The sequence below is a fragment of the Salmo salar genome, chromosome ssa01 (assembly GCF_905237065.1).
Source record: "Salmo salar chromosome ssa01, Ssal_v3.1, whole genome shotgun sequence".
Classification (NCBI taxonomy): domain Eukaryota; kingdom Metazoa; phylum Chordata; class Actinopteri; order Salmoniformes; family Salmonidae; genus Salmo; species Salmo salar.
This window is the reverse complement of record NC_059442.1, coordinates 76,060,285-76,083,217: the sequence shown is the minus strand read 5'-3', so window position 1 is coordinate 76,083,217 and position 22,933 is coordinate 76,060,285. Positions and strand designations below refer to the sequence as shown.

At 41.3% G+C, this 22,933-nt stretch overlaps 2 protein-coding genes across 2 annotated transcripts; both read right to left on the bottom strand.

Annotated features, from left to right (window-relative positions):
* Positions 1-822: 822 nt before the first annotated feature.
* selu (selenoprotein U) lies at positions 823-14,139 on the bottom strand. The gene is given in 6 exon segments (NM_001193547.1): positions 823-979; positions 1,233-1,397; positions 2,898-3,038; positions 3,239-3,330; positions 6,703-6,882; positions 14,063-14,139. Coding segments are annotated over 5 exon segments (639 nt in total). The 5' UTR covers positions 6,848-6,882; positions 14,063-14,139; the 3' UTR covers positions 823-883.
* Positions 14,140-14,450: 311 nt separating this feature from the next.
* Positions 14,451-22,056, bottom strand: LOC106613558 (peroxiredoxin-like 2A). The gene is made up of 6 exons (XM_014215953.2): positions 21,874-22,056; positions 20,768-20,938; positions 20,498-20,589; positions 20,181-20,321; positions 19,754-19,921; positions 14,451-15,461 (listed from the first exon to the last, which is right to left on the bottom strand). The coding sequence occupies exons 2-6, from the start codon at positions 20,910-20,912 to the stop codon at positions 15,354-15,356; spliced, it is 654 nt and encodes a 217-aa protein (XP_014071428.1). The 5' UTR covers positions 20,913-20,938; positions 21,874-22,056; the 3' UTR covers positions 14,451-15,353.
* Positions 22,057-22,933: the final 877 nt, after the last annotated feature.

Here is a 22,933-nt window from a genome sequence, read left to right as displayed (position 1 = left end):
CATGAAACACATAGAATCCAGATGCATAGAGCAGTGCCTCCCAACTCTGGTCCTTGTGTACACATTCTCGTTATAGCCCTGGACAAAGACACCTCCTTCAGCTCATTGAGGGCTTGATGATTAGTTGACAAGTTGAATCAGGTGTGCTTGTCCAGGGTTACAATACAAATTATTACTGTTGGGGGTTCTCGAGGACCAGGGTTGGGAAACACTGGCATAGAGAACCATGAATTCCTCAAGTTGAGTTCGACTCCGACATCAATAAAAAGCATGAAACACATCGTTGTAGATCTACTTCTCTTTCCCAAAGGATGAGTAATGTACAAGTCTTCTCACAGTTTAGTGCATGCTGTAAGGTCCCTGACTGAGAATGTCTTTATTTAACCAGGTAAGACATGAGAACACATTCTCTTTTACAATAATGACCTGACCAAGGCCTTTAGGCTATAGAACACATCTAGTTTGTACAATTTGGGAGTTTTCACATCTAGAGAAAAGAGAAGCCTCACATTCATTTTCCAATGGGCTAATGAGTGCAGGAAGTTAAGGGCGTAGGAGCTAATGAGCAGTGAAGATTATTCACCTGAGCATACTAGAACATTCACATTTTTATTGAGGAAGTGACACCTTTCATATGATGTCCTATGATAGGTGGAGCTAGCAATCTGAGAACTCAAATGTTAGTGCATGAGGATGACAGATACAGAAAATGCCCTTTTCTAGATCAAATGTTTTGTAATCATACAAAACTCAAGAACACTTGTATTGTTGTTTGCATAAGGTTCAGTTTTGAAGGGAATTGAGAAGTCAAATACAAGAAATAAAGTTGTTGTGTCTGAGGCCTCTATCAGTGTTGATCTAATGCTACTAACAAAAACTCAATCTATTGCACTGGCACAATTCTCTTCACAGCCTCTAAAACATCTTCATTCTCCACTTTGTTGCCAAACTCCTTCTCCCTGTGCTCCAAAAGAATACCCTGAGGAAAAAAGACAACATTAATTTAAAAAGGGACATACATAATACCAAACAAGCTCACAACAATGCTGCTCTCTGTCCATTCGTTTTCATTAAATCATGTTTGTATCCATATTGTCCTGATTACTAAGGAGTTGATAACAGATAAAGTGGTTGTGCCCGGTATGTGTTGGCAGTTTGAGTCTAACAGCTCCAATCAATGATTCCCAGCTGTGGCTGAGCCCAGATGCACAGCCCTGTGTGTGGTGTGGTACCTGATTCCCCGCTCCGATGACAAACACGCCTCCCAGGACAAAGCCCTCCCCCAGCATGTTGCCCTGGTAACCGGCCTTCCAGGCCCGCATCAAGTTCTGCCACACCCCCTGACGGATGAAGCCCAGCCCCCCCATCTTCCTCTGTAGTGGGCCGTAGAAGCGATGCTGCAACGGACACGAGCAAATCAATCAATCCTTGGAGAAAATAAAACTCAAAACAAAGTCAGGCACAGACCATGGGCATATTATATCTACACCAGAGCATGTGAGCGAAGTTGAGCGGTTGCAAATTCCGCTCCTTGTCCTTTCCAACTGCCGCTCCGCACTCACAAATATTTATTTTTTTAAAGCCGCTCCAATCATTAAAAATCACAATTTAACCAACACCCATATATTTTTGTGACTACCTGGACCTAATATTTGGTTTTGAAGTATTGAAACCAAACCATATGGATCTGAAAGAAATGTATTTGAATAAACATGAAAAGGTGAATGTATGAAGCGCACATTTCAAATAGGCTACATGTCATATTAAACATCATATAAACACTAAATAGGTGAGGAGCCAGACAGGCAGCCTAAGATGGAACGAAAATAAATTATTTAAGCTTTATTATTTCAAGGCTATAACCTTCTGACACAAAAGTCTGATAGGGACATAAAGCGCTCAGCATATAAACATATACTATTGTATTCAATCATTATAGTCTAAATTGCGCATATAGGCTGTGACTTACTTGGAATTAAATATAAATTTAACATAAAAAATGACTTAGCGCCTTTGAATTCATTTTTAGAAACATGAGTTTGGCCCGTCTGTGGCAGAGGCTCATGCGATGGTGCCTGGAGAGCCGGCCGGCAGCGGAGAATATCCTCTCTACACTTGACGAGCCACTGGGGATGCTAGACACTCTTTTGGCCACCCTTGCCAGGCTGGACAAAGATGCAGACTTGTTTTTCCATTTTTCTATAGGTAGGCCTAAAAAAGGTTTTTAGGCAAAATAACCCATTCAAAACAGAAAGCTCCTTGAATGGGAGAATATTCCAAAATCAATTATAGCCAATTGTATAGATAATAGAACAAACATTGAATAAAATGTTTGAGATATGATTTTTAGTTTATAAATACTATGCTACAATGACACACTTCGTTATCTACCCAACTCGTTCCTTTCTTTTAGCATGTGCACATAGTAAGTATACCATCATGCTTTCGGGACACGTGTCTTTTCAGATTCCACAATGATTTTTAGGACACTAAATCACTGCACTTGCCCTTGATCCTCATTTTTGTAAATCAGTTTCTTTATGAAAATATTTAGCAAATGCCATGACAGTAGCTAAACCAAGGGGCTGCACACAAGTAGACTACAAATGCATGCTGGGCAGGGCATGCCCTGAGCTCGTGAAGTGAGTGCTACTGGAACGAAATTGGAGCAAGCAAGAAGGCTTGAAGCTCCAGCCTTTAGGAACCTCGCTTCCTCGCTCCGCTCACATACCCTGATCTACAAATGGTTCAGTACCTCTCCTTCATGGCAGGCCTATGTAGTGATCTATTCAAACATGTTCACAGTTCTTTCAGGCCAGTGCAGATGAAGGAAAGGAGGAGAGGAAGCGTTTGTTAAACTATTGAGATGCACCCATAGAGCGTCAGGTCAGTCTCACCTTCACGTCTACATAGATGTCCCCAGCAAAGTACGGTCGGAAGTCCTGGATCTCTGTGCCGATGTTCTCCTTCACCACGGCAACCAGAGGGACACCAAGCTCCTCAAGCTGGGTTTTCAGAGAGGACAGCTCAGAGGCCTCCTACACACACAATTAGTACAATTCGAAATAAGAGGATGGGGCCTTGTTTACTTGGAATTTAGGCCTGCAGATGTATCCTAATGCATACAGTGGAATCTACATAACATATGGTGTGGAATACAGATTTGAATTAAGACCATCTCCGAAATAATTAAAAAAGCTGACTACACTGTAAAGTATCAGTATCATCACTACTTCACCTCTCTGCACAAAAATCATCCGGGCCGTCGTACAGCCATAACTACTGCTCCTGTCTTCTCCCACAGAGTTTTGGCCTTCATGGTCTTCTCATCTACAGCACACACACAGTACATACATTAGACAGAGCACATACAGTTGAAGTCGGAAGTTTACATACACTTAGGTTGGAGTCATTAAAACTCGTTTTTCAACCACTCCACAAATTTCTTCTTAACAAACTATAGTTTTGCCAAGTCGGTTAGGACATCTACTTTGTGCATGACACAAGTCATTTTTCCAACAATTGTTTACAGACAAATTATTTCACTGTATCACATTCCAGTGGGTCAGAAGTTTACATACACTAAGTTGACTGTGCCTTTAAACAGCTTAGAAAATTCCAGAAAATGATGTCATGGCTTTAGAAGCTTCTGAAAAGCTAAATGACATAATTTGAGTCAATTGGAGATGTACCTGTGGATGTATTTCAAGGCCTACCTTCAAACTCAGTGCCTCTTTGCTTGACATCATGGGAAAATCTAAAGAAATCAGCCAAGACCTCAGAAAAAAATGTTTGACCTCCACAAGTCTGGTTCATCCTTGGGAGCTATTTCCAAACGCCTGAAGGTACCACGTTCATCTGTACAAACAATAGTACGCAAGTATAAACACCATGGGACCACGCAGCCGTCATACCTCTCAGGAAGGAGACGCGTTCTGTCTCCTAGGGATTAACGTACTTTGGTGCGAATAGTGCAAATCAATCCCAGAACAACAGCAAAGGACCTTGTGAAGATGCTGGAGGAAACAGGTACAAAAGTATCTATATCCACAGTAAAACGAGTCCTATATCGTCATAACCTGAAAGGCCGCTCAGCAAGGAAGAAGCCACTGCTCCAAAACCGCCATAAAAAAGCCAGACTACGGTTTGCAACTGCACATGGGGACAAAGATTGTATTTTTTGGAGAAATGTCCTCTGGTCTGATGAAACAAAAATAGAACTGTTTGGCCATAATGACCATCGTTATGTTTGGAGGAAAAAGGGGAAGGCTTGCAAGCTGAAGAACACCATCCCAAATGTGAAGCACGGGGGTGGCAGCATCATGTTGTGGGGGTGCCTTTCTGCAGGAGGGACTGGTGCACTTCACAAAATAGATGGCATCATGAGGAGGGAAATTCTGTGGATATTTTGAAGCCACATCTCAAGACATCAGTCAGGAAGTTAAAGCTTGGTCGCAAATGGGTCTTCCAAATGGACAATGACCCCAAGCATACTTCCAAAGTTGTGGCAAAATGGCTTATTAAGGACAACAAAGTCAAGGTATTGGAGTGGCCATCACAAAGCCCTGACCTCAATCCCAATGAACATTTGTGGGCAGAACTGAAAAAGCATGTGCGAGCAAGAGGCTACAAACCTGACTCAGTTACACTAGCTCTGTCAGGAGGAATGGGCCAAAATTCACCCAACTTATTGTGGGAAGCTTGTGGAAGGCTACCCGAAACGTTTGACCCAAGTTAAACAATTTAAAGGCAATGCTACCAAATACTAATTGAGTGTATGTAAACTTCTGACCCACTGTGAATGTGATGAAAGAAATAAAACCTGAAATAAATAATTCTCTCTACTATTATTCTGACATTTCACATTCTTAAAATAAAGTGGTGATCCTAACTGACCTAAGACAGGGAATTGTTACTAGGATTAAATGTCAGGAATTGTGAAAAACTGAGTTTAAACGTATTGGCTAAAGTGTATGTAAACTTCCAATTTCAACTGTACATTAAATACCTCTGGGCCCTAACGTATGGCCCAGAGTTTTCCCTGACTACATAACCAAGAAGAACTCCAAGCCTGCAGTGTTACATGTACAGTGTCATCAGAAATTATTCACAACCCTCTGACTTTTTCAACATTTGTTGTGTTAAAGTATTGATTAAAATTGATTTGTCATTTTTTTGTTAACGATCTACACAAAATATTCTGTAATGTCAAAGTGGAAGAAAAATTATAACATTTAAAAAAAAAACTTTGAAAAATACATCACTAATATCTGGATTAGATAAGAGTTCAACCCCCTGCGTCAATACATGTTAGAGTCACCTTTGGCAGCGATTACAGAGTATTTCTGGGTACATTTTCCACCCCTGAATTGTGCAACATTTGCCCATTATTATTTTCTAAATTCATCAAGTTCTGTCAAGTTGGTTGTTTATCATTGCTAGACAAACATTTTCAGGTCTTGCCATAGATTTTCAACTAGATTTGTCAAAACTGTAACTCAGCCATTCAGGAACATTCACTCTCTTCTTGGTAAGCAACACCAGTGTAGATTTGGCCTTGTGTTTTAGGTTATTGTCCTGCTGAAAAGTGAATTCATCTCCCAGTGTCTAGTGGAAAGCAGACTGAATCAGGTTTTCCTCTAGGATTTTTCCTGTGCTTAGCTCCATTCTGTTAGCTCCATTCTGCTGATTACAAGCATATCCGTAACATGATGCAGCCACCACTATGCTTGAAAATATGGAGAGTGGTACTCAGTAATGTGTTGATTTGGACTTGCCCCAAATATAACACTTTTCATTCAGGACAAAAAGTGTATTGCTTTGCCACATGTTTTGTAGTTTACTTTAGTGCCTTGCTGCAAAACGACACGTTTTGGACTATTTTAATTCTGTAATTCTGTTAATATTATGGAATAACTACAAAGTTGAATACTTATTGACTCAAGAAATTTCAGCTTTTCATTTTTCAATCATTTGTAAACATTTAAAAAAACATTATTCCACTCATATTATGGGGTATTGTGTGTAGGCCAGTGACAAGGAAATATCTTAAACTCTAGCTGTAACACAACAAAATGTGGAAAAAGTTATGGGGTGTGAATGCTTTCTTAAGGTACTGTATAAAGACTGGGTTAAACTATGGATAAATGTACTTAGTAAGGAGAGCGTAACAGTTTTACATCATGTTCCCTCTTTACATTAAGCCCTTATTACATGCGGAGGGAAAATTGCATAGGATAGGCTAGCTCATAATGGTCTGCATTTAAAGACTGCTTTTCACTGGGGGTTCTCAAAGCGTTTTGCGGGAGTTATATAGCCTACCATGTATGGGCGAGGATTTAGCTTGTGGACAGTACAGCACGTCTTACCCACATTACAATAACCTATATAGGATAATACAAAGATTGAGGCTTTCACTTGGGATGCAAGTTTAAATTGTTTGTGAACATATGGACTGAAATATATATATATTTTTATGAATTCATCAATGTAAATGACTAGCTCTGCCGATGTCGAGGAAGGAAGCTGGTTTTAGCCTTGCACCGTGACGTCACCTTTCCTGAGACAAAGTAACTTTGACTGACCATCAAGGGTTAAGGTTTGGAAAACGGTTTAAATTGTTTGTCATGTCGTTGGTCTAAATTCATGGCCTGTGCAATGCTTCTATGTGGTGGTAGAATAGGAGAACCTGGGCCCTCGTACCGTCTCCAGTGGAGTGGAGGTCTGCGTCCTCCAGGTATTCCAACGAGGCCTGGGTAGCCTTGGTCAGACACAGTTCAGTATTAGCCAGGAAGATCCCTGCGATGGCTGCTCCTAAGGCCCCCAGACCCAGAGACCAAATCCCCATCTCAAACAGTTCCACCTCGAAGACAGAGGACAACACTGCAGACAAAGACAGGAGAAGACATAGACAAACATGATTATCAGAGTCGATTTACAAAATATATTGTTCTTAGGAAAGAAGAAACTGAGAGGAATCAGACCTAGAGAAGTGAGGGGGCCACACTCTGGTTGGCCACACTTACGATTTCTCGTTTAGTCAGTTCATGGGACTTTACCGTTAGTAACTAGGTTTCCATCCAGTAAGCGACAGATTTTCATGCAAATACTCGAAAATCTGCATAAAAACTAAATGTGCATTTTCTCACCAGAAATCTGTTTCCATCAAATTGACTTGTTGCGGATAAAAAGCTGTGTGTGATGACATAGTGCACATAAAAATAACTTTTGCTGTTAAATTCCCATATACTGAATAAAAAATACAAGTAAAAAAAATTGTGTTGTATAGTGAATGTGCCCACTCTGGTCTTTCCACATGCGCTTTAGCCAACAACTAGGCTACTTAAACGATGAAATTATTAGGGACAAAAGAGCGAGATTGCTTGGCTTCCATTTTGACAAACAAAAACATTGATCATCATGTCACCAGAATAAGACTCAATATTTGTTGGAAAGAAGCATCAAGCTAATCACCTTTCACTACCCTGTGAAGATCCTCCTAATTTACAGTACCAGTCAAAACCCTCATTCAAGGATTTTTTGTTCTTTTTAGTATTTTCTACATTGTAGAATAATAGTGACGACATCGAAACTATGAAATAACACATATGGAATCATGTTGTAACCAAAAAAGGTGTTAAAAAAATAAAAATGGCCACCCTTGCCTTCAAGACTGTTCATAGTTTATGTTTTCACTATTATTCTACAATGTAGAAAAAGGGTCACTGATCTAGGACTGTTATAATAACTGGGAGACAAGTCAAGGGATGTTTACAGTATGTGTCTCTAGAGAGATATAATGTAATGCTCCTTGCCTGATTTGGGCTTGTTAGTGTCAGGGCTGGATGAGTCTGTGCTGAGGTAAAAGGCAGCAGTGTGGATTCTCAGAGAGAGGAGTCTGGCTGTAGGGGTGGTAGAGGGCTGGCTGTTGTGAGTCTGAGATAGCCCTTGGCACTTGGGGCTGTAGCTTAGGGCCTAAACATTTGGCCATTGTGACTATGTAAAAACACAGCCTACCAGAGCTCACACACACTCTCTGACTAATACAACTCACCCTCAGCCATTCTCTGTAAAGACAACTAAAAAACAGAAGCCTTTACCGTGAGCGTCAAATTATTTGCGTTTGAAAGATGGCATGGGGTGCACATACCAATGACTGTTAGGAAGCAGTGACTGAGGTTCCAACAGTAGGCTAAAGACGTCTTTATTCTCTTTTCAGAGACAGTCTGGGGACATGTAGTTTAAATGTGTATTGTTGACAAAAAAAGGAAAAAGTTGTTTCATTGTGTGTGTAAAACTCTCACTCTCGTCAGTGTTGTCTGGGTGAGGCAAGCGATATCAATTACTGTGAAGTTGAAGGTGTGTCCTAACTAGAGGTCGGCTGATTAATTATGGCCGATTTCAAGTTTTCATAACAATCTGTAATCGGCCTTTTTGAACGCCGATTAAATTGCAATACATGTGGAGACTGCGTGACAGGCTGACCGCCTGTTACGTGAGTGCAGCATCAAAAGGACCTTGTGGCTGCAAGGAGCCAAGGTAAGTTGCTAGCTAGCATTAAACTTATATTATAAAAAATATTTAATCTTCACATAATCACTAGTTAACTACACATGGTTGATATTACTAGGTTAACTAGCTTGTCCTGCGTTGCATATAATCAAAGCGGTGCCTGTTAAAATTTGCCATCGAATCACAGTCTTCTTCAACTTCACCAAACAGGTGATGATTTAACAAAAGCGCATTCGAGAAAAAAGCACAATCGTTGCACAAATGTACCTAACCATAAACATCAATGCCTTTCTTAAAATCAATACACAGAAGTGTATTTTTTTAAACCTGCATATTTAGTTAAAATAAATGCATGTTAGCAGGCAATATTAACTAGGGAAATTGTGTCACTTCTCTTGCATTCAGTGCAAGCAGAGTCAGGGTATATGTAGCAGTTTGGGCCGCCTGGCTCGTTGTGAACTGTGTGTTGACCATTTCTTCCTAACAAAGACCATAATTAATTTGCCAGAATTTTACATAATTATGACATAACATTGAAGGTTGTACAATGTAACAGGAATATTTAGACTTAGGGATGCCACCCGTTAGATAAAATACGTAACGGTTCCGTACTTCACTGAAAGAATAAACGTCTTTTCAAAATGATAGTTTCTTGATTTTACCATATTAAAAGACCAAAAGCTTGTATTTCTGTGTGTTTATTATAATTAAGTCTATGATTTGATATTTGATAGAGCAGTCTGACTGAGCGGTGGTAGGCAGCAGGCTCGTAAGCATTCATTCAAACAGCACTTTACAGCGTTTGCCAGCGACTCTTAGCAATGCTTGAGGCACAGTGCTGTTTATGACTTCAAGCCTATCAACTCCTGAGATTAGGCTGGCAATACTAAAGTGCCTATAAAAACATCCAATAGGCAAAGGTATATGAAATACAAATGGTATAGAGAGAAATAGTCGACGCGTCATAATTCCTATAACTACAACCTAAAACTTCTTAACTGGGAATATTGAAGACTCATGTTAAAAGGAACCACCAGCTTTCATATGTTCTCATGTTCTGAGCAAGGAAGTTAAACGTTAGCTTTTTTACATGGCACATATTGCACTTTTACTTTCTTCTCCAACACTGGTGTTTTTGCATTATAAAAACAAAATTGAACATATTTCATTATTTATTTGAGACGAAATTGATTTTATTTATGTATTATATTAAGTTAAAATAAAAAAGTGTTCATTGTTCATTCAGTATTGTTGTAATTGTCATTATTACAAATATATACACTGCTCAAAAAAATAAAGGGAACACTAAAATAACATCCTAGATCTGAATGAAGGAAATAATCTTATTAAATACTTTTTTCTTTACATAGTTGAATGTGCTGACAACAAAATCACACAAAAATAATCAATGGAAATCCAATTTATCAACCCATGGAGGTCTGGATTTGGAGTCACACTCAAAATTAAAGTGGAAAACCACACTACAGGCTGATCCAACTTTGATGCAATGTCCTTAACCTGTTGGGGCTAGGGGGCAGTATTGACACGGCCGGATAAAAAACGTACCCGATTTAATCTGGTTATTACTACTGCCCAGAAACTAGAATATGCATATAATTATTGGCTTTGGATAGAAAACACCCTAAAGTTTCTAAAACTGTTTGAATGGTGTCTGTGAGTATAACAGAACTCATATGGCAGGCAAAAACCTGAGAAGATTCCTTACAGGAAGTGCCCTCTCTGACCATTCCTTGAGCTTCTTCTCTCTGTTTATTGAAGACTGAGGATCTTTGCTGTAACGTGACACTTCCTACGGCTCCCATAGGCTCTCAGAGCCCGGGAAAAAGCTGAATGATATCGAGGCAGCCCCAGGCTGAAACACATTTGCGCTTTTGGCAAGTGGCCGATCAGAGGACAATGAGCTTAGGCGCGTGCACGAGAATATTGCAAAATGTGCTTTCACCGAAAAGCTATTTTAAAATCGGCCATATCGAGTGCATAGAGGAGGTCTGTATCTATAATTCTTAAAATAATTGTTATGCTTTTTGTGAACGTTTATCGTGAGTAATTTAGTACATTTTTTGTAAATTCACCGGATATGCTAGTTCTGAACGTCACATGCTAATGTAAAAAGCTGGTTTTTGATATAAATATGAACTTGATTGAAGAAAACATGCATGTATTGTATAACATAATGTCCTAGGGTTGTCATCTGATGAAGATCATCAAAGGTTAGTGCTGCATTTAGCTGTCTTCTGGGTTTATGTGACATTATATGCTAGCTTGAAAAATGGGTAGTCTGATTATTTCTGGCTGGGTACTCTGCTGACATAATCTAATGTTTTGCTTTCGTTGTAAAGCCTTTTTGAAATCGGACAGTTTGGTTAGATTAACGAGAGTCTTGTCTTTAAAATGGTGTAAAATAGTCATATGTTTGAGAAATTGAAGTAATAGCATTTCTAAGGTATTTGAATAACGCGCCACAGGATTCCACTGGCTGTTACGTAGGTAGGACGATTTCATCCCACCGACCCTAGAGAGGTTAAAACAAGTCAAAATTAGGCTCAGTAGTGTGTGTGGCCTCCACGTGCCTGTATGACCTCCCTACAACACCTGGGCATGCTCCTGGACAGTCTGTGGTGCAACGTGGCGTTGGTGGATGGAGTGAGACATGATGTCCCAGATGTGCTCAATTGGATTCAGGTCTGGGGAACGGGCGGGCCAGTCCATAGCATCAATGCCTTCCTCTTGCAGGAACTGCTGACACACTCCAGCCACATGAGGTCTAGCATTGTCTTGCATTAGGAGAAACCCAGGGCCAACCGCACCAGCATATGGTCTCACAAGGGGTCTGAGGATCTCATCTCGGTACCTAATGGCATTCAGGCTACCTCTGGCGAGCACATGGAGGGCTGTGCGGCCCCCCAAAGAAATGCCACCCCACACCATGACTGACCCACCGCCAAACCGGTCATGCTGGAGGATGTTGCAGGCAGCAGAACGTTCTCCACGGCGTCTCCAGACTCTGTCACGTCTGTCACATGTGCTCAGTGTGAACCTGCTTTCATCTGTGAAGAGCACAGGGCGCCAGTGGCGAATTTGCCAATCTTGGTGTTCTCTGGCAAATGCCAAACGTCCTGCACGGTGTTGGGCTGTAAGCACAACCCCCACCTGTGGACGTCGGGCCCTCATACCACCTTCATGGAGTCTGTTTCTGACCGTTTGAGTAGACACGCACATTTGTGGCCTGCTGGAGGTCATTTTGCAGGGCTCTGGCAGTGCTCCTCCTTGCACAAAGGCGGAGGTAGCGGTCCTGCTGCTGGGTTGTTGCCCTCCTACGGCCTCCTCCACGTCTCTTGATGTACTGGCCTGTCTCCTGGTAGCGCCTCCATGCTCTGGACACTACGCTGACAGACACAGCAAACCTTCTTGCCACTGCTCGCATTGATGTGCCATCCTGGATGAGCTGCACTACCTGAGCCACTTGTGTGGGTTGTAGACTCCGTCTCATGCTACCACTAGAGTGAAAGCACCGCCAGCAATCAAAACATCAGCCAGGAAGCAAAGGAACTGAGAAGTGGTCTGTGGTCACCACCTGCAGAACCACTCCTTTATTGGGGGTGTCTTGCTAATTGCCTATAATTTCCACCTGTTGTCCATTCCATTTGCACAACAGCATGTGAAATGTATTGTCAATCAGTGTTGCTTCCTAAGTGGACAGTTTGATTTCACAGAAGTGTGATTGACTTGGAGTTACATTGTGTTGTTTAAGTGTTCCCTTTATTTTTTTGAGCAGTGTATATATATAAAAAAAAATAATAATAAAAAAAATAAACAGACATTTTTTTTTTTAAATAAACAAATATATATATATATATATATATATATATATATATATATATATATATATATATATATATATATATATTATTATTATTATTTTTAAATCATCCGATTAATAGGTATCAGCTTTTTTTGGTCCTCCAATAATCGGTATTGGTGTTGAAAAATCATAATCGGTCGACCTCTAGTCCTAACTGAGCATAATTCAGTTGCTCCTAGATGCTGATCTAAGCTCAGTGTTGCAATGATTAATGGAGGGTAAACTGATCCTAGAACTGTGGCTATAGGCCACATCAAACCACAGTGTTATGGCAGCTCAAATTTCATTAGGCGTTGTCAAATGAATGACAGCAAACCTGCTCGTCTACTTTCCATTTCCTCAAAATTAAACTGATACATGACTTATGCAGGATAAGTAAACAAACCATGTGAGCTGCTCAGTTTGTTACTTTTTATCTTAAGTAGACTATCAAACTGTACTGTACTAGTCACAGTATGTGGTTATACAGTTATGCGTGACGCACACACTTCAACACACACACACACACACACACACACACACACACTAATGCCTCAGACCACAGCTAACATGGCTAATCCCCTTTCCCCTTGTATAAGCAAGATGGGCCATAACATACAATGTTACAAGCAGTAGGCTACACAACAATAAATCATCAGTATAGTCAATTGAGCATAGTTATTAGTATATGAAACCAGACTACACAAAACCTTCAAGTACGGTCATTATTTTTAAACTCATTTCATTTTCAAACATCGATTCATATATCAATCACCCACTTAAGGTTTGCACTCACTCGAGAAATGCCCCTCAACTTCAGCTCATTCAATCCCAGATAGGTACTCTGTTCTGCACTTCATTGCGACTTGACAGTCTTAACTACTGCAATGTGACTTTAACTTCTCAGAGAGGACAAAGGACTAAACCCTAATGATAACAGCAGCCAATAAAGATTACCTGACAGCTGTCATGAACTGGACTTGAGTGGATTCCTTGTATACCATGTAGATAGACAGTGAAAAGGAATGTTTACATTGTATAAATCAGTAGTTAAGCTTACAGTGACTGAGTGGAGAAACGGATTGTTATTGACAATGAAAATGAGGACATAGGGCCTATTGCTAGCATGACAAAGATGAAATGTCAAGTTTGCTAGTTACAGATCTAAATATTGACTGAATTCTGTACCTTCTTGTCTTACAGCTTATTTCAAACGGAGTGGCATTTTTTTATTAGGCTTTTCATGCAAACCCTATCAAGACAATTTTGCAGAGCTCAACTCATACCATGCAATTTGGCATAGTTAGCTAACGTTAGCTAGCCTATTTATAATGATAAAGCAACCTTGAGGATGCACTACAGACAATCATGTTGAGTGGAAAGTAGTATTATAAAGTGAGCTTTACTAGCTAACTAAATTACAGTATGCTATTCTTTGATTTATGCATTAAATAGGCCAAGTAACGTTAGAAGTCAGTAATAGCAATGACACTGTTGTTTGTTGACTTCACATGTGGCCATCTTACTACTAGCTGGCTATCTGAGTTAGCTAAACTAGCAAGCTAGATTTTGGCTGCATGATGACATTTGCAAGTTAGCTTGCTAATTTAAATACTATGGGGCTGAATGCTCGCAACAACATGTTTAACAATATTTTTTATAATGTATGTAAAAAGGTATGATACTCACAAATATTGCGTTGACGGAGAAGAGTGCAGTAGAAACGTCTCAGTTCAAATTATCACAATTTGCGGTAGGCGCATCAGTCGAAACAGATACATGGATTAGTCACTGCAGGGAAAACTAATCGCACAAGATAACATGGACTATTGGTATAAATCAACTAATCAACCTTATTTTTTAACAGTAAAAACAGATTGACCTAGGTAAAACCGAATAAAAAATTAAGATATATAATATATAAAGATGTGTGTAGGTCAAAAAATATAAAATAAAGACAACCATTTTATTAGGTGGAACATTTTGTTTATTTGTATGTCTTAAAACCATGACACAACCATTTAGTAAACAACTTGCAGTGCCGGTAGGCATAAAACCCACAAACAACAGTAAAAGGTTTAATAAATATATACTTTATTATTCTCAAATGCTTTGTAACAGTTCATGCATTTTCCTGGTAGCGAGCCTTATCTTTGTCCATTGAGCAGTGTGACTGCGTGTGTAAGCATCAGCCCTGAGCTCTCATCATTCAGAGTTTAGACACAGACCTTCATTAACACCCACACAGTCCCATGACAACAACCGGACAGTAGTGAGACCAGTACACAGGACAACACAGCACTGTTGACAGGACATTTCCAGGGATGAGATCAGGACAGGTTCAGCACAATGAAAACGGGAAAGGTTCTGCTGGTTTTGGGGGTGGGTCTGCTGGGTCAATTTCAATTATGTATAAATCACCTACAGGATTATGGATGCCAGAAAAAAGTACAATTTAAAGTAAAAATTCTATGCACAGAGACTGACAGACATACTGTGAAGTAGCACAAATACATTCACTATAGATTATACATTTTACACAAAAGTGCATACTCATAGACAATGAGAGGCTAACACATGTGAGTGGAAAGTCATTCCTGCATAAAAGAACCAAAACTACCATGTTAAATGGATAAAGAACCATTCATGCATGTGCTTTTAAACCAGGGGGTGAACATGTCACTAAATAGGGGGGGAAATGTGTCACTAAATACAAATTAAGTGGAAAATTGGAATCGCTCCACGTTAAAAGTTAGGTAGGCTCTATAGTCCAGACGATCCTATCTGGCAAATTAGGGCAGTGTATGTAAATATATTTAAATTTGTATCGACATGCCCACATGATCAGACTGAGTATTTCAATGGCAAAAGGACAATAAATGAGTTATTTTCATGAAATAAACACACAGTGATGTATTATACATACAGTGATGATTTAAAAATACAATTAAAAAGACTGTATGGGGACTGTTTGTGTAAACTATTTCGCAGTAGCCAAGCAATCTTGAATTTTCCTGGCTGATCTGAGTACAGCCAGCAGGTTGACTTTATCCCCAAACTCCTTCTCACGGTGCTCAAGCAGAATTCCCTGCATGGGGAAGAGAAGGACAACAGACATGGGTCTCAAAACTGGTATCTGTGGAAGTACAGCAAGTGGTCATTGTTTAAGCAGGAATAAGTTATGAAGAGCACACCATGCGTAAATGATAGCAGAATAAAAGCACACCCACTGATACATACTTGCGCTAGACCTGAATCCTAATTTGAGATAAATGAAGGATACAAAGTATATTGAAAGCAGGTGCTTCCACACAGGTGTGATTCCTGAGTTAATTAAGCATTCATCATCCCATCATGCTTAGGGTCATGTATAAAAATGCCCAGTTGCCTGTTATTTTGTCTACCATGGCTAGAAGAAGAATCTCAGTGACTTTGAAAGAGGGAGGAGAGCATAGGAGGTTTAAAGTGTGTGTGTGTGTGTGTGTGTGTGTGTGTGTGTGTGTGTGTGTGTGTGTGTGTGTGTGTGTGTGTGTGTGTGTGTGTGTGTGTGTGTGTGTGTGTGTGTGTGTGTGTGTGTGTGTGTGTCAGTCACCAGATCTCAACTCAATTAAACACTTATGGGAATTTCTGGAGCGGTGCCTGCGACAGCGTTTTCCACCACCAACAAAACACCAAATTATTGCATTTCTCGTGTGAAGAATGGTGTGAAGAATGGTGCCGCATCCCTCCAATAGAGCTACAGACCACTTGTAGAATCTATGCCAAGGTGCATTGAAGATGTTCTGGCGGCTCATGGTGGCCCAAAGCCCTATTAAGACACTTCAAATCAAAGCAAATTTTATCAGTCACATACACGTACTTAGCAGATGTTATTGCGGGTGTAGCGAAATGCTTGTGCTTCTAGTTCCGACTGAAAGGATTGACGCAGGAGATGAGAAGCAGGTACAGGGAGTGAAGGTTTAATAACTGACGGACATTAACAGAACAGGAACAGCGTCTGGACAGGAACACATAACAACAATTAATGAGGACACAGGGAACACCACTGAGGAACAGACAGATATACAGGGGCAATCAACCACATGAAGGAGTCCAGGTGAGTCCAATGAGTGATGGTGCCAGATGCATGTAAAGACGGGTTGCCTGGCACCCTAGAGTGCCAGGGAGGGGGAGCGAGGGCAGGCGTGACAACGACAGTGCAATAATATCTAACGAGTAATATCTTACAAATTACACAACATATACCCAATACACACAAATCTAAGTAGGAATGAATTAAGACTAAATACATATGGACAAACGATGTCAGAGCGGAATGGCTCTAGAGAGCCTTGCAGTTGCGGGCGGTGCAGTTGCCGTACCAGGTGGTGATACAGCCCGAAAGGATGCTTTCAATTGTGCATCTGTAAAAGTTAGTGAGGGTTTTTGGTGACAAGCCAAATTTCTTCTTCCTCCTGAGGCCTTCTTCACCACACTGTCTGTGTGGGTGGTCCATTTCAGTTTGTCAGTTATGTGTACGCCAAGGACCTTGAAGCTTTCCACCTTGTCCACTGCGGTCCCGTCGATGTAGATAGGGGGGTGCGCCCTCTGCTGTTTCCTGAAGTCCACGATCATCTCCTTTGTTTTGTTGACGTTGAGTGAGAGGTTGTTTTCCAGGCACCCAGTGCCAGAGCCCTCACCTCTCTGTAGGCTGTCCCTTCATCGTTGGTAATCAAGCCTACTACTGTTGTGTTGTCTGCAAACTTTTGATTGAGTTGAAAGTGTGCTTGGCCACGCAGTCATGGGTGAAGAGGGAGGACAGGCGGGGGCTGAGCACGCACCCTTGTGGGGCCCAGTGTTGAGGATCAGTGGAGTGGAGGTGATGGTAATCAAGCCCGTCAGAAAGTCCAAGACCCAGTTGCATAAGGCAGGGTTCAGACCCAGGGCCTCGAGCTTAATGATGAGCCTGGAGGGTACTATGTTGTTGAATGCTGAGCTATAGTCAATAAACAGCATTTTTACATAGGTATTCAGTATGCAGAGTGATGGCGATTGCATCGTCTGTGGATCTATTGGGGCGGTAAGAAAATTGAAGTGGATCTAGGGTGGCAGGTAAGCTAGAGGTGATATGATCCTTGATTAGTCTCTCAAAGCACTTCATGATGACAGAGGTGAGTGCTACGGGGTGATTGTCAATTAAGTTCAGTTACCTTTTCCTTCTTGGGTACAGGAACATGTCCCCACATCTTGAAGCATGTGGGGACAGCAGACTGGGACAGGGAGAGATTGAATATGCCCGTAAACACACCAGCCAGCTGGTCTGCGCATGCTCTGAGGACACAGCTATGGATGTTGTCTGGGCCAGCAGCCTTGCGAGGGTTAACACGTTTAAATGTTTTACTCAGGTCGGCCACAGAGAAGGACAGCCTCCATGGTAGCGGGCTGCGTCAGTGGCACTGTGCTATCCTCAAAGTGTGTGAAGAATATGCTTAGCCTGTCCGGAAGCAAGAAGTCGGCCTCGGCGATGTGGCTGGTTTTCCTTTTGTAGTCCGTGATTGTCTGTAGTCCCTGCCACATACCTGGGGTGGCAGGTAGCCTAGTGGTTAGAGCTTTGGGCCAGTAACTGACAGGTTGGTGGATCAAATCCCTGAGCTGACAAGGTAAAATTTGTCATTCTGCCCCTGAACAAGGCAGTTAACCAGCTGTTCCTAGGCTGTCATTGTAAACAAGAATTTGTTCTTAGCTGACTTGCCTAGTTAAAAAAAACATCCATCTTATGTCTGAGCCGTTGAATTGCAACTCCACTTTATCTCTATACTGACGTTTAGCTTGTTTGATTGCCTTGCGGAGTGAATAACTAACCTGTTTATATTCTGCCATATTACCAGTCACCTTGCCATGGTTAAATGTGGTGGTTTGTGCTTTCAGTTTCACGCAAATGCTACCATCTATCCACGGTTTCTGGTTAGGCTAGGTTTTAATAGTTACAGTGGGTACTACATCTCCTATACACTTCCTTATGAACTCAGTCACCATATCCGTGTATACATCTAGATTATTTTCACAAGCTACCCGGAACATTTCCCAGTCCACGTGATCAAAACAATCCTGAAGCGTGGATTCCGACTGGTCAGACCAGCGTTGAATAGTTCGAAGAACGGGTCCTTGCTGTTTGAGTTTCTGCCTATAGGACGGGAGGAGCAAGATGGAGTCGTGGTCAGATTTGCCGAAAGTAGGGCGGGGGAGGGCCTTGTAAGCATTGCAGAAGTTTGAATAGCAATGGTCGAGAGTCTTAGCAGCACAAATAGTACAGTCAATATGTTGATAGAACTTTGGCAGCCTAATCCTCAGATTTGCTTTGTTCAAATCCCAGATACAATAAATGCAGCATATGTGGTTTCCAGTTTGCATAAAGTCCAGTGAAGTTCTTTGAGGGCCGTCAAGGTTAATGGCTTTAGGTAGGATGTAAATGGCTGTGGCGATGACGGAGGAGAATTCTCTTGGAAGATAATATGGTCTGCATTTAATTGTGAGGTATTCTAGGTCGGGTGAACAAAAGGACTTAAGTTTGTGTATGTTTCTAGAATTACACCATGAGTCGTTAATCATGAAACACACCCCTCCACCCTTCTGCTTCCCGAGAGATATTTATTCCTGTCTGCGCGATGTATTGAGAATCCTGATGGCTTTTCAGATACCGACAGAGTCTCCCGAGAGAGACATGTTTCCGTGGAACAAAGTATGTTACAGGCACCGATGTCTTTCTGGAAAGAAATCCTTGCTCTAAGCTCATCAACTTTGTTATCCAAAGACTGAACATTTGTGAGTAATATACTCGGAAGTGGTGGGTGGTGTGCACGCCTCCAAAGTCGAACCAGCAGGCCGCCTCGAGTGCCTCTCCTACGCCGGCAATGTTTTGGGTCGGCCTCTGGAGTAAGTTTAATTGCTCTGGGGAGAGTGAACAAAGGATCTGCTCCAGGGAAGTATTATTCCTGGTCGTAATGCTGGTAGTTCTGGGGAGTTACCGCCACTCTAATATCCAATAGTTCCAGTATATGTAATGACACAAAACATTTCCTGAGCTAATAATGTAAAAAAAATAGTACATAGAAAAAATGAAATACTGCAAAGTTTCCTAAGAGCTAGTCGCGATGCTGCCATCTCCGTCAGCGCAAAATGTTGACGTTTCCTTTATTTTAGCAGTTACCTGTATATGCTCACGTGACTATACAGACCTGCTGCAAATTATTTTAGTACCGCACTTTTTAACATCCAATGCATATGAAATAGGTCACATATTTGCAGATCGATTCTTGCTATTTCTAATCAGTTCTAACTATATCTCCACTTTTGTTTGTTATAGCTTGGATAGAGTGCCCAGTATAAGCAGTATAGCCCTACCTGATCTTCGGGCCCAATGACGAACACTCCCCCCAGTACAAGACCTTCTCCTTTGATTATATTTCCTGTGCAGCCCTTCCTATAGGCCCTCCACAGGCTTCTCCACACCCCGATACGCAGCAACGCAGACAGGAACATATAACGCTCCACAGGACCGTATAACGCTCTCTGAGGAAAAACAGGTTTGGTTATTAGATGGAGGAATACAGTGACATTGGTAGGATACTGTACTTTGCTGACATCTACAGTTGGATGTATATTTGAAAAGATGTGATGAAATAAATGTTATATCATATATTGCACAAAGGTGTGCAGTGTGACTGAACAAACGCTGGAAACATGTATTTTACAAGGAACTGTGTACTTTATCGTCTCATGTTAATGTTAACTACTTTTAACTTAGTAAATTCATGAGTTATTCACTGACCTTCTGGTCTACATAGACTTCCCCAGTAAAACATGTCTTGAAGGCGTCCAGCTCATGGCCAATGTTCTCTTTGACCACAGCTAAGAGAGGGATCCCCAACTCCTCTAGATGGGGCTTCAGAGAGGACAGCTCAATGGCCTCCTAGAGAGAAAGAGAGAGAGACAAAGAGACAAAGCGACAGAGAGACAGACAGAGAAAGAGAGAGAGAGAGAGAGGCATGGACAAACATCAGCACTCGAGTCTGGCTGCTGTCAGGAGTGTGAAAGTATAAAATAGACAAGCTAGTCTAGAGGAGACACCACAACCACAGCGCTCACCTCTCTGCACAACAAGCATCCAGGGCGTCGTACCACCATGATCACTGCCCCAGTCTTCTCCCACAGAGCTTTGGCCTTATATGTCTCATGAACTGAAAGAGACAGAGAAGGGTTAAATATAGCCTACTTCGCCAAATCTATGACGAGACCCCATACAAGGTCAAACGCTGCCAGGAGATCTGTAATCTAAAACAAACATATCTGGTTTACTAACTATTTTACCTATTAATTTGGATATAAAACATTCAGTGTTCTGGACTCTATTCTTACTTCCTCCGGTGGCCCTTAGGTCAGTGTCCTCCAGAACCTTCAGGCTGGCCCACAAAGGCTTGGTGAGGAACAGGTCTGTGATGGACTTCAGTAGATAAGCTATGAACAGGCCTACTGCCTTCAGAGCCTGGTTAGCAGTCACCATGGCCCACTCAGACACTTCACACCACTCTGGGGGCAAAAATATGGCTCAAGACAGGATGTGAATGGGATAGGAATACGTGGAGTAAAATAGAATAAAGTAGCCTATTCATCCCTGAAATATATTGTCCACTCAAGCACAATAAATACAGTGTGTGTGTGCAGGTTTGCATGCATGCGTGTGTGTATCTGTTACAAACATCCTATGGACCCTGCTTTGTTATGGTGTTTTGTTATGTAATTGCTGGACCCAATCATTAACATTCTTGGCCCTAATTAGTTAGTTGTTTCTGAGCAGTGAGCAATGCCAGCTACAGCCCAGACCTTCAGAGCTGATAATCAAAGGTTACTGCAGTAGCGCTCTGAAAGCAGGGGTATATTATTATATCGCTGACTTTGATCGACATTAATTGTAACGCTAAATCCTGTTACTATGAAGCACAGTCATTCAGTGTGACACTGAAAAGAGATTATCAAAGACGGGAATGGAAAACAACATACAAGAGTGTTATCTTGTTTAATAAAAAACAGAATATGCTACTAAACAAAGAAATTCCTTAAATCACACTTCTTGAGCAATCTACAGATCAGTCATTGTCTTAAGTCAGATCGCATCACTCCTACGCGACGCTCGTCCCTCAACCGATCAGTGCAGGTGGAATTGACGCCCTATCTGACATAAGACAATGCAGGTCAGTAGATGCTGAGAATCAGTCAAGTTCAACAATCAACCTATTGTAAAAAAAAAAAATTCCCCTTTAATTAACCAATATGTATGTGACTTGTAGCCTAGATAAAGGAAATTCAACATCAACTAAAATGTATCCAGCAAAAGCTAGCCTTCCTCCTTCATCAATGAAAACCCAATAAATATTTATATTCCATTGATCAAATATCCATTAAATACATTATCAAATTTAGTTGAAGCTATAGCATAGAGTAAGTTGTGAAAAAACAATACTCACCAATATCTGTCTCCCTGCTACTAACGAGAGGAGGATTCAATCCCCTGGTCTGGTGTGTTTTCAACCCCTAAGCCCTTTAACCAGCCCCAGTCCAATCACATCACTGTACCAGCCCTGTTCAGTATGACCTAACACACACACACACTGTGGTGGAACACAACTCATGGTGAGCCCCTGTTACGGGGTACTACAGGGTCGTATTCATAAGGGCACGCAAAGCAAAACGTTTTAAAATGTTGAGCAACGTAAAACAAAAATGAGTGTTTGACTGTTCCCAGTGTTTCCAGATGGTACCTCCACGTTTCAGCACGTTTACATACGCTGCGTGCCTAGTGAATAGGACCCAGAGTCTAAAGTAATGGACATTTACTGGAACATTTCCATAAATGAATGGAGCTTTCTGCTTCACTGCCAACATTAGCCTAAATGCCCATCAGGATGCTATCATTTTGTTCACTCATCCCATTCCTCACTAACCTGGTCCCAAATCTCTTTGTGCTGTTTTGCCAATTCCTATGGTTATTGTCACGCCAAATGACAAGACAGCACAAACAGCTCTAGGACCAGGTTAATTCTTCACTGCTTTTATTTAGGGATCTGAAATTACACTGTTAACTATATTCTATTCTATGGAATTAGGCTATACTCTGTTATGCTTTTGGATAGAGACTGGCATGATAGTGGTGTTGAATTGCTGTATGGCTGGTTGTCAAGAAGGTCAATATTTAAGAAATAGGACTGCCTTTATTCGGAATATTAAATCATCTTCTTCCTGAAAAGGGTGTGACGATATTGAGGCATCAAATGTACTGTATACTGTATGTATCCTACGCACAGCACAGGTGGCCCACTATAACTACTATTGTACTAATATGATATAAGACAATACTACTGTATTGACCCCACTATTACAGTAATATATATTAGATTATACTGCTACTCTACTGTACTGTGGCTGTACTGACCCCCTCTGACCGCTGGAACAGGAGGAGCTTAATAAGGGTCTTAACCTCCGCGACTGGCTCTACAGCACGTCTCAAACTCATTCCACAGAGGGCCG